This window comes from Lissotriton helveticus, chromosome 3_1 (assembly GCF_964261635.1).
Source record: "Lissotriton helveticus chromosome 3_1, aLisHel1.1, whole genome shotgun sequence".
Lineage (NCBI taxonomy): Eukaryota > Metazoa > Chordata > Amphibia > Caudata > Salamandridae > Lissotriton > Lissotriton helveticus.
The window spans coordinates 656,355,544-656,368,423 of record NC_136061.1 but is presented as its reverse complement, the minus strand read 5'-3'; the positions used below and the strand labels follow the sequence as shown (position 1 = coordinate 656,368,423).

Below are 12,880 nucleotides of genomic sequence, written 5' to 3'. Positions count from 1 at the left end.
TCATTATTAGCTGGGTAAGAGGAGACTACAACACTACAATAGACGATCCAAGACCCATCGCCACTCACTGCTCAAAGGGAGCCCAGGTGCAGAAATAAGGAAGATCAACTCTACATAATAACACCTCAAACTGTAGAACTGATGAACCACAGAAAAATGTGTTGATTGCTTACCTGTTTCACAGTCGAAGAGTCTGCAGGAGTTATCAGCGGAGCCAGTGAGGACATGCCTGGTGTCCCCTAGAACTACAGTCAAGGATGGTGAATTTATTATGAAGGCCCCATTTCTGAAGACCTCTATGATATGCAAGGTACAGTATAACGTATATCAGCATGGTTGAAACCAAATGAAGAAAAATACCATAAGTGGACAATTAAAGTTCTTCGGGAGAGAATCAGCAGAGGTATTCCGGTGTGTTTTCAGTTAAAGCCACATCTTGAGATATGGAGGAGTAACCACTAGTTAAAATACATAGGGTGAGGTGAGCATGAAAGCACCCAATTAAAAAATGATGTGCCTCAACAAGCCTCGAAAAATCTACTCGCACTGCCGAGTCTGATTTTATCAGGGTAAGCTATTTTTATACTACTGTACCGTTACGGCGAGTGAACTGGAGCTGGCAAGGAACAGGTGTTCTAGTCAAAGAAAGAAAGCGAAGGAGCAACAAAGATGCCTTTAAATCTTGTTTTTATCTTGCCACGTTTTCCGTGCGCTCAAAGACAGAGGTCAAATGTCAGCTTTTGTATTTTTACAAATTGCTGCTTCTTTTATCATGGAGACTGGTGTTTACTTTTCCTTCTCTGACTGCAAAGTTAGGGCATTTTGCAAAGTGAAAGTCTGACAATCATTGTGAAAAGAAAGTTTGTAGGATGTCAGTATTTTTTAACACACAACATTTGAATAGCTTGTAAATTAACAGAACACTTTTTTCAAAATAGATCACCATTTAGTAAATAACTTTTTTTGTAATTCAGGGGTATGATGGAAACAAAGATTTTATTACGATCAAAATACTTTACTTGGTGTTGTGCAAACGATAAATGCAGATACCCGATCTCCACAGAACATCGTTTGAAAGCTATGGAGTTCTCAGTAAAATTGCACGTCAATGAGAAATTTTGTTGCCAATGGAAACTGTGCAGATTGCAAATCATAGTGTGCTACCACTTCACGATTTAGTAAAATATTTGTTAAAAGTGAGTTTTTAAACATGAACTGAGAAACATTCCTGCCCTCCCCCCGATGACAATGCTGTTAGTAAACTAAGAGGCAAGCTAGGTGTCATGAGTACCTTATATGTGGGCTCGATTCATATTATATATGGAGCAAACGTTCAGTCCGTTAGATCAATTAGTTTTTTGTACAGGAGATATGCTGAACTCTCATATTTGGGTGCTCTTTTATGTGAAGAAGAAGAAAAAGGCTGCCCAGAATCATATATTTTGAGACCAGTTTAAGTGTCAAGAGCATTAAAGTTAGGTTGAGAAGATTACTAAATACACTAAATCTACAGGTCTGGTAAAATTTTTATGATTTTTTGAGGCCTACTCAAACTTAAAGCACTTGTTCGTCTGTTGTCCTCTCGCCCAGCAGTTTAGTATTGCTCACTATGAGTGGTTATACCTCTGAAAGCAGTACATAGGTAAAAAAAAAACATTTGCTAGCACGGGGATTAAGTTCCATAAACACAGATGTTACAGACATGTTTATATATAAAAAAAGAAACCTTTCTATTCCATTTTCACTGATGCACAGACAAAAGTGCATATCCATTATCAGGCAGTAACATGGTCAGGATATACATGCACTACAAAAAAACATACTACTTGGAATGTCAACAGTGGACATTGGTCCCCAACAGAAACGAAGACCTCAAAAGATGTAACTGCAACAGATCATGGACGGAATGCTGAATGATTCAGACATTCTCCCACAGTCAAGAGATCTGGGTTAAATTCATTGTTCTTTTGCCCACTACGCCATCCCAGTTTGGACCCAGCCATATGCAAATTAGTCTTGACCCTGTGCCTCATGGGAACAGTCCAGACCGAACTGACAAGTCAGGTCCTCCCTGGACCGGAAACAAGCATCCTGGGATCAGTTTCAGGGTATGTCACCCTTAATCAGTCAGGCTAGCTTGAATCCAGTGGCACAGTGAGCAAGGGACCCACGTCTGGCATACCCATCCCACTTTGGGCGAAAAGTGTAACTGCAACAAATGATGGAGAATGCTGAATGATTCAGACATTCTCCCCCAATCAAGAGATCTGGGTTAAATCCATTGTTCCTGTGCGCTCCATGCCACTGAAGTCAAGCTATCCTGGCTGATGAGGGCTGAAAGCCCGAAACTGGTCCTAGGATGCTTGTTTGCAGTCCAGGGAGGACCGGGCCTGGCAGTTCAGGCTGCACTGTTCCCATTGGGCGAAGGGTCAAGACTGATTTGCATATGGGTGGGTTCAAACTGGCATGGCGAGTAAAAAAACAATGGATTTAGGCCCAGATCTCTGTACTGGGGTGAATGTATGACACTGTTCTGCATTCTGTTCATCAATTGTTATTTTTGCAAACCTCAAAAGATAGCATCATAACAGTGCCAATACCAAGTAGTGGTGGTAGTAGTCAGAGCCCATTATATGTTTTACAACACAAATCATTCTGATATTATATAAATGGAGTCAGAAATCATTACCCATTGTAAAGTGCTAGTACCAAAAATCACAACACATCATATAGTTCTTATGCCAGTAATCACACTCATCATGCCGTTTTTGAGAGAGCAACCATTCACCATTATACACTAACTGTGAGAGAGATATCACCATTAGCTCAAGATTGTGGCAGGCACTGCCCACCACTGGATAGTTACTTTAAAATGAATCTGCAACCAGCTTTGTGTTCACTAATCTTGGTTTAGCCAGGGAGATTTTCTCCACCATTACATATAAATACAAATGATAGAAAAGCGACCTGAGGCAGATGGGGGTGGGGGCAGAGGTGGGATGTCAGAAGGAGCAGATGTGGTTAGACTCAAAAAGTAAACGCATACTATATAAAAACATGTAGAAGCTATTCACTGTGTATAGGAAATAAACGTCACATAATGTACGACAGAATGGGGTAAAGGACTGACTAAAGGAAGGTTGAAAGTTCAAGTTCCTTGTAAAAAAGGATACAGTCACAGTCCACACACCAGACTGCTCCAGTATGCCCATTGTAGGTGCCAAGTCGCTCTCCATTCACAGAATACCAGACATTCACTATCTGCAGAAGGAAAACACAGGGTAACAGTAAAAACCATTGACCTCTGCAAACTCGGTGATAACATTGTGTTTAAAAAAGGGCTGAAACAAGGGTGATGGAGGCAGGTCCTTGACTGCTTACTTATCGGACCAACTCCAAAATTCATTGTCCCCTACGTGGAAAAAAATTAAGTTAGATGAGACTTTGTGCCAAAATCATTTCATGAACTGCCCCGAATATTCGCTCAGTGTCATCAGAAACAACATTCAAATAGCTGTTACAAACACATGAACCGGATTGATAAGCTTCCGCCATTGATAAAGAGTGGCAGATACTCTCCTGTTAAGTAACTGTTGGAAATGTATTGCACACTTATCATAGGCAGTGTAAGTAGCGGACCGCAAAACATCACACTGTATGTTGATTGATTTAGCTACATGCACCTTTTTATGTGAGACACATATTCTAATCAGTTCTCCCCAAAGAAGCGCTGTCCCATAAATGTACCAGTGACCACTCTACTATAAATAATCACTATAGCAGGGAATGCAAACACTTGAAATGGAAAGCAATCAAATATTAATATTAATAGAGTTAAGTACCAGTGGAAAATTGTGTGTGAATGTAGGATGCATAACAAACATCCCACTAGAAGTAAGACTCAAACAAGGGACAAGGAATGACTTTTTTTAGGCTCTAACAACGATATAAACACACAAGAAATACATAAAAGAAAACGCACCGGATCTTTTGCAACAGTGAAGAGGAGGTCGCCTTCTCGGTTGTATTTGATCTGGGTGATCGACCTCTCGTGGCCTTGCAGTAGGATGGGTTTCTAAATAAAAAAAGATAGAATAAAATAATGACAACAGTAGCTTTACTACATGTCCACGCTAAAGACAGCTCTTGAAAAGGCAGCTATAACCAGGTTGCATTCATTTTTAAAAACATCACTTTCTTACATTTTCAGGTGCAATATCAACTGTTCTTTGCTGTGTACACACTAGAGCAAGCTTACATGTTTCTTGTTTTCTACGCAGAGCTTCAGTGGCCATGCATTACTAACCAACATCTTTAGGGGTCACCGAACAATTGTGTGTGTAAGGGAAGATTAAGGTGGAGAGGAGTTGGCCTAATGGCTAGGGCGGACGACCTCGAATCTTTGGAACTGGGTTCGAGTCTCGGCAATGACGCTGAATATCCTGTGATTCTGGGCAAATCACTTAATCTCCCCGTGCCTCACAAAAAATTATTGTGTCCTCATGTAATGCAACTAGTGTTATGTAAAGTGCTCCGATACCCGATTCAAGTCAAGTTCGCGCTTTATAAAACTCTATAAAAAATAAATAAGGTAGATTGACAAGAAATCAATATTTTTAGCTGCCCACAAGTACAGATCAAAACGCAACAACCATACGATCTTTTTGCTCTTTGCTGCGGCTCTTCCCCCCCACAAAAATGGTCAACCGCGAGTACAAGGCTCACGGTTAGATCCACGGTGCTGGCGGTAGCTCAGCTCAGCGCCATGTGACGCGGCAATAGCTCACTTAATCTCCCTGACAGCCCCCGGTGGCTTGAGACCATTAGGGTTGAGTAGCTTGTGCTTTACAAACACTGGATTTAGAGATGGGGGAAGGTTGTGGTGCATAAGGGGCACAGAGCATGGTTGAATGAGTTACTTACCTTCGGTAACGATGTATCTGGTAGAGACGTTGTCTAGCCGCAGATTCTTTAACTTCGAATATCCCCAGGCCGACTGGATCCGGATTTTTTTTTTTTGCAGCAGCACCTCTGCGTGCCGGGGGACGTTGCCATACGACTCCGCCCTGATGTCGTCCACGTCAGCGAGGTCATATAAGTCCCTCCCGGGGAACTTATGTCAGTTTCCATCTTTTCCGCGTGCATCGTGGATCTGGAGTAAGCGGTTCCTGTGGCCTGTTTTCAGGCCCTTTCTCAACGCTTTGCGCCTGGAACAGTGCGCGATGCCTTCGGCTTTAAAACTTGTACTTCCTGTTCAGGGCAAATGTCCACGACGGTCCCACATCTTATCTGTATGTGGTGTCTGGGCGAGCACCACAACTCCACGGACTGCGACGCCTGCCAACACCGCAAACCGAAGTCCCGGAGGGAGCGCCGGATTAAGCTTCTTCCGGCACGGCTGTCCGGGTCGGAGTAGTCTCACCCCCCGGACTCTTCAACGCCGGCAGGCCCCTCTACCGGCAATAGTTCACTTAATCTCCATGACAGCCCCCAGTGCCTTGAGACCCTTAGGGGCGAGTAGTTTGCGCTTTACAAACACTGGATTTAGAGATGGGTGAGGATTGTGGTGCATAAGGGGCACAGAGCATGATTGAAAATATGCAGAGGATTCGCTCAGGAATTCTGGGGCACCCAGACTCATTTTTCAGTACCACAGTGTTGCAGTCTTCATGTTAACCAGATTGAGCAGTAATGTAGCAGCAAAAAGATGCAAATTTTGCACATGAAATCTCTTTCAGTGTGCTCATTTGGGTTACTTATGTTTACCATGTCTTTATGGAAATCCACCGACTGGTCATATCAGAAAGACATCATTCTGCATAAGAGCTGCACCTCTGATCCCACTCTCCATAAGCCGAAGATCCCATCAATTTAAGCAGGTTTCAATGTATTCTGAGTTAACACAGCGTAAACAGCATAGCCGTCCTCTGAAAAAACTTTGGAGTTGCTGTATGAGAATGTAACCAAACTGCAACACAGTTAAAAAAATAAAGTATTTAAAAGTAAAAAAGAAAATATATTAACAAGCATTAGCATAGCCAATGGGTCTCGCCTTTGGGACCTTGTACTTTTTTGGCCATGCAGCACATCGATAACAGGATAACAAGTAATACGCTCTTAAAGTGAAAGCGGCAGAGCTCACAAAGTGAAAGCAGCCCCGTTCACAAACAATTAAGACGCACTGGAAAGTAAAAGCAGCGCCCTGCACAAACAAAGGTGCACAAGGTGAAAGCGGTGTCATTCACAAATAATAAAGGAGGGAGGCCAATCTGTGTGGTAAAGTGCGGTGCTCACCTCTGCTACTTCTTACATTTTGATTGATGTTTGCGCGAATGCCCTGTGTTTCTAAACTAATGCCAACATCTATTGATCTATTGCATTGCAAATGCTTGTTTTATTTTGTAGTGTGATTATGCTGTGGCCAACTGCGGCCGATTATACAAATGAGTGGCAGGAAGCAGAAATACTGTTTCAATTACACTGCTCACAGCAGCCAGCTTTGTGCTTTCTACAAATATAACGAGCACGGTGATCTTGTGTTGGTACCAAAATTACGAATACAGATATGAATTTAGATATTTAAAGAAACAAGCTCCCCCTGTGTTCATATATTCCACAAAGGGAGAGGAGTTAGCCTAACGGCTAGGGCGGTAGTCCTCGAATCTGGGGAACTGGGTTTGAGTCTCGGCAACAACGCTGAACATCCTGTGAATCAGGGCAAATCACTTAATCTCCCCGTGTCTAACAAAAAAAACAAAAGGAATGTGTCCACATGTAACGCACCTGGTGCTATTTAAAGCGAACCGATACCCGATTCGGGTCAAGTTTGCGCTATAAAAAACTCTGTAAAATAAAATAAAAATAAATGCAACCGTCCCAACTACCTCTCACACAGCTCTTCACATACACCCCAATCAAGGATTGTCAAAACTGTCTTTGGAAAGACGTATCAGCTATGGAGCTTTCATGACAGCGCCAGTGACAGAAAAAAAGGATACACTTAGTCGCATGGTTTTTGTTTGGCAATTATAGAGTTCCCAGAGAAAGGTTCTAAATCTGCATGACGTGCAGTCCTACTTCAAGAACACCCTTGCAAACCGCCTCTGAAACTGTTTCTCTACTATCAGGACCCAATATCTAACAAGTCAGAATTGGTTGCAGATGGCAAATTTAGACAAATAGGACTGTACGCACGTAAGCTGTATAACAAATTCAGACTCTCGCATAGCTTACATGCATCCTCTAATGCAGCTACTATGCGCTGCATCTCAACAGTTGTTACTCTGTGAAAGGTACAGAACAAATCTGGCTAAGCATCTACATGCACGATTCACGTACTGCCCAGGAATAGCATTGAAGTAAACAGCATCAAGATTTTTATTAATATGGCGCCCAAAGTAAACAAAACATGACACGGTGCCCAAAGTAAACAGAGGGAGCAGCGGCTATCAAGAAAGATTAAGTGTGGCAAATGAAGCTGCTGCACACATTTCTTTTATTAACCCTTTCGATGCTAGGCCGTTTTTAGGTTTCGACTGGCCGAAAGCTGCGCAATGCGCAGCTTTTCGGCACAGCCGAAATCTTATGTCTACAGTATGTGGCTTGGGAATCCGCCCTCTGTTCCATTGGCTAGCTCCATAAATGGAGGCTAGCCATTGGAACAGAGATCTGTCCGTCAATTGCGGAGCAGATTCGGGGGCGTTCCTGAGAATTTTAGGCTTTCTGCTCACGTCATGCGGCAGTGGGCGGATCTTTTTTTTTTTTCTCGTCCTGTTTTGGTCAGTTTCAAAGTGTCCTTTGCAGGAGGGGGCTGCGAGATTGAAGTTGCCAGGATGCGGTGGGCTGCGCGATTTCTTTCCTTGCAGGTAAGCGGCATTTTTAAATATTTTTTTATCCATTTTCGCCCCCCCCCCCCTACCGCTGTCCATGTGCCCGTTCCCGCCCCCTCCCGCTGTCCGTGTGCTCGTTCCCGCCCCCCCCCGTCCGTGTGCCCGTGCTTCTTGTTTTCCGTTGGTGTGGAAATCTTTTTTTGCAATATAGCCAGGCGAAATGTTTCTGCTCCGTTCCAAATTACAGAAGCAACAAAAAGGTGCATTTTTAAAGGTGTTTACATCAGTGCAAAGTTTCAATGACCCGGCCTAACTTAGCAACTATCGTCTAAGCCACATTTCCTTCATAGGCTACATACATATCAGGAGGCAGCAGCTTCTATACGTTTGGGTATTCAAGATGAAGACGCTAAACCGGGCCTCGTTCCGGAGGAAGGGGTCAGCCAGCGGGACTGGGAGGACCGAGGAGCAGTGGGGCCAGGGATGCGCCTAGAGGCGGGGGAAGGAGGTGTTACATGACTGGGGTGTGCCCTTCATTCCGGGCGTGTCATTCCTGGTGTGGGGTTAGTGGGAGGCCCCCTGCGTCCTGACTTCCGGTGCGGCATCGCTCAGGTCCACCTTTGGCTCCGCCCAGCGATCGTCCTTAATCTCTGCCTCATGTCCGGTGCAGGGCACGGACCCCTCCAGAGAGCGGGCCGGGAACAGCTTCTTGGCTTGTGTCCTCTTTAGGCCGATTTGAACATTTTCTTGCAGGGGTGACGTAGAAGGCAGAGCCAACAGCTGCAGGAGTAAACTGGACTCGGTGCAGTAAAAGGAACGTCACGATTATTGCGGTTTTGCATTTTTATGTCTTTACATTTCTCATATCTGTTATGCGCCTGTTCTGGAAATGTCTGCATCAATTTTTCCTGGGTGATGTCAGAAACATTTTTTGCGCTGTTCCTTGGTCTAACTTCCTCTCACGGTCCCCCTACTCCTCGGCCTAAACAATAAAAACCTATTTTGAAAATGTTTGAGTGTATTAATGGCGGTTCGGCGTTTCTACAAACAGGGTCAAGAACATGCCAATGCTTTAAGTGGGCCGGGTCCCTCCTGGTCTCGGACCTGAAAGTATTTAAAAACGCACTTTGAGACAGGTCCATGTCGGGGACTGTATTCATGTCCTTAACTAAAACACTGAGATGATTTCGTGGGTGCCAAACAGTCGCACCCAATCTATAAAATATATCATCACACAAAGAAAGGAGAAACTAATAATGTGATTCGTTCTAATTGTTGCGAATCCCATGCGCCTGAACTTAAAAATGTCTCCGAGTGATATCTGAAAGCCCACCGGTGACACGGTTTGTTCTGTGTGCTGTTTAATGACGTGCTGCGGGAACTACGTTTTATAAAGAGATATTCCTTTAGTGTTCATGCTCAGATAAGAAAGAGATTGGCTGCCGATTGTGCATGCACATGCCACAAGCAGTCTTTAATCTCGCTAATGGCCCAGCTAAGCAGCTTCTTTTTGCAGTTCTATAGAGCGCAAACTCGACCGGAAGGTATAGGAACGCTTTACATTAGCACCAGTTACATTGCACAAGAACACAAGCTTATATTAACACAGCTTTTAGGAGTCCTTTCCGAAGAAGACGCCCCACCTACACGTTAACCTGCGCGAGGAGTGTTCTTGATATTTTATGCAGGCTCCTGGTGGCTAGTGGTCTCGGAATGTCAGACAAAGTCACTGTCCCTTTAACGGGGTGAAGTAGAATATATGTACATTTTGAGGTTCTGCCGGCGCCTGCACCTCAAATAAGGTTCACATTTAATCGGCGCGTGCACCAAACACCTACGCAGATGCGCTGAAAGATTTGCGCACCGTTAAGTACAGGCCTGCAAAATGGCATCAGATGACATGCAGCTATACAACTTGTGCCGCACAAACTCGTGCAACTAGGAGAACTGCCAGTTGAAGAATCCTGGCGGAAACTGGGAGGTACTATGGCTTTTACAAGAAAGAAAGGGAGTCAACTGGACCCAAAGAGACCCAGACGGATGCAGGAAGACTTTATTCTATGTAACAATGAACCAAAAGAAAACATAAGAGTCAAACATGACACAGCACCTTTCTGAACATAGGACAAGTGCAGTACAGAGAGTGCTTGTAGCAAAAGTTTAAAGAAATACTAGATCTCCCACAAGGATTGCAATAAACTTTGCTTCTGTGAAAAAATAAAATAGTGATGTCTAAAATAAAGAGTTAGAGACCTGCAGTATCACTCATGGGAGTGAGTGAAATAGTTATAGCCTCTTCTGCAGCTACCAAACTGTAGGATTATTGAAATAGAGTAGAAATTAGAAAATGCACCCCTCCCCCGTCCATCTGCAAGATAGGACGGGGTGTTTTAAATCGGAGCCTGAGAAAACCTGTCTGCCTCGAGGCCTCTAGTCACATATCTCGCAGTGTGTGGGGGGGGGAGGCTCTGTGTGGGTGTGTGGGCTCGCAGTGTGTGGGGGGGGCTCTGTGTGGGGGGGCTCGCAGTGTGTGGGGGGACTCTGTGTGGGGGGGGCTCTGTGGGTGTGTGTGGGGGGCTCTGTGTGGGGGCCTCTCTGTGGGTGTGTGTGTTGCATTTGCGAGAGATTAAGCTATTGGCATTGTAAATGACAATGCCATTTATTTATCTGTTTTCAAAACCAACACATAAATACAAATGTTGTCATTTACAATGCCAATAGCTCTAACTTTTGCAAAGGCGAAACCGTTGCATTGTAAATGCTTGTTTGGCTATTTGGGGTAGTTTGCGCTTAGGCCCCTGTAACTTTTTGACCACATAAGATATCCACGCCAAATTTGCGTCCTTTTTTTCCAACATCATGGGGATTCTAAAGCTACCCAGGGTTTGTGGATTCCCCTGGATGGGACCAGAAATTAGCCAAAATACAGCTGAATATATATATATATATTTTTTATGTTGTAGGATTAATAGCTTTGAAATATTTTTTCATTGCCCTTTGAAAACCAGAGTACTGCCTCTGTAAGTCTAGTAAGAGTTAAGAGCAGCAACATTCCAACTGGCAATAGTCAGGAGAAAGTCAGTGGGCATCTTCTCAACTCCTGACCTCCAACTAAGGATTTCATGCTGTCATGACCAAAGATCATTATTTCCTGTTACTTGGAGAGCACAATTGGCTTCAAGACTATGATGAGTTCTTAAGATTGTGCACCATTCCCATGTCATCATCTTAAAAAAGTTTTCACCTTCTACCCCGTAAAAGTGAAGAGCAAACAGCTGCCCTGGTCTAGGTAATGGAGGCCATTATGAAATCCAATCTTTCTTCAGTATAAAAATAGTGAAAACAAAAGAAGGTTTTGTGCACCATTCCCATGTCATCATCTTAAAAAAGTTTTCACCTTCTACCCCGTGAAAGTGAAGAGCAAACAGCTGCCCTGGTCTAGGTAATGGAGGCCATTATGAAATCCAATCTTTCTTCAGTATAAGAATAGTGAAAACAAAAGAAAGTTTTCTGCCCCACTGCTTATCACCAATTTGGCCTTCTTCTAAAGATGATTTCCATGGCATGGTAAAAAAAACAATCCGTAGATTAGATGATTTTGTAGACCTTTTTATCTCCTTCTGGTTAGATCCAAATATGCCTTTAGGTAAAGAGTAAGTTGAATCCATATTCCAATGTAACACTGACCAATAGTGGTAAGAAAATTGGTGCCTTCTAGCGAGTCTCTGAGCAAGATTTGTTTTCCCTTTCACCAATACGATCCCTCCTATCCTTCATCTACAAAGCAAAAATTCTCCAAAATACTTAATTTCAACAAATCCATTATATATATCTATTGCAGTGCTTTTAGATCTCCGGAGCTTAATTTGTGATCTTGCATCGGAAACGTTTGTTAGTACTGCGCAAATATTTTTGACACTAAATTGTTAAATATTTGAATCTTGACTTTTTTATTCTGTTCCTCATTTAGGAGTAATCACCACTACATGTTTATGTCTGATTTCCCCCAGTGTTAAACTAATTGAAATGCTAGTTTTAAAATTACATATGTGTAATGTATTTCTTCTCAAGTTTTTTTGGACTGATCACCGTGTATGCCAAACGTTTTTCATAGGAGGCTTTCAACTCATGCCTGATCCAGTATACTTTATTTTTTTTACAAATTGAGTTGAGGTCAGTGTCTAAGTCCATCCCAAGTGAAGTTTTAAGTCGATAACTGCCATTTGATGTGGTCCTTGTTCAAAGTTATCTCCATGACTGTCTCCGTTCAGGATTAAAACTGTGCCTTTTTCATGGTTAACAATATCCAGTGAATTAAGGAAAGGTTTAAGATCTCCCGAATAGAACTGTCAAGATTAACCTGTCTCCATGGACATAACCAGAAAACTCAGCTGAAGGATGTCTCAAAAAAATGTCATGCTTCTACTTCGCTGCTGTCTGATAGAATTTCACACATAATGTTTTCAAACACTGCTTTCAATTCTTTCCATATCACCTATGATTTATTTGTTAACAGCACGTCATTATTAATCTCCACTTATAGCACAGTATTTTTGGGCAATGCAGACTAGTAAGCAATAATGGCTGAACAGTAGAATGAGTCTGACATAATGTTCTGAGCTCATAATACTGGTAAATGTGTTAGCCATAATGAATCACAGCATCCGTTGGTCGAACCAAACTCCTAAGCAACTGGTATTATTTCACCACTTCCAGCACATAGGACAAGCAGGCTAAAGGATGATTTTCATTTTGCGTTAACACAGAACGTTACAAGATTTATTTCTTAGGACTTTATTATTAACAGCTTATTTATTAATAATGCACTAATTTGGTTACTTTGGGAATCAGTATCATCAATAATAGAAATACCTTGATGTTTTTGTGCACTCGCTTCCCTTGGCTGAAAGTCAAATATTCTGGCACAGTAAGTAATACTAAAACAACAGTGCTACCTAACGGCAAACTGTATACTACGTAATATCAAAAAATATGTTCCTGTACTTCAAACCAACATTTCAGATACTCTATGATAAACTACCGTGCACCAA

The 12,880-nt window shown here is 42.8% G+C and overlaps 1 protein-coding gene across 3 annotated transcripts in view; it reads right to left on the bottom strand.

Annotated features, from left to right (window-relative positions):
• Nucleotides 1-12,880, bottom strand: part of EIF3I (eukaryotic translation initiation factor 3 subunit I) — a 98,122-nt gene that overhangs the window by 77,473 nt on the left and 7,769 nt on the right. For 2 of the 3 annotated variants that reach the window (XM_078680696.1, XM_078680699.1), the window contains exons 2-4: nt 3,983-4,075; nt 3,174-3,261; nt 174-239 (exon numbers count right to left, since the gene is read on the bottom strand). In XM_078680696.1, coding sequence (XP_078536822.1) covers nt 174-239; nt 3,174-3,261; nt 3,983-4,075 — 247 coding nt within the window. Of the gene's footprint in view, nt 1-173; nt 240-3,173; nt 3,262-3,982; nt 4,076-5,766; nt 5,785-12,880 lie in introns of those variants that run through there. The other variant, XM_078680697.1, reaches the window with a different exon arrangement.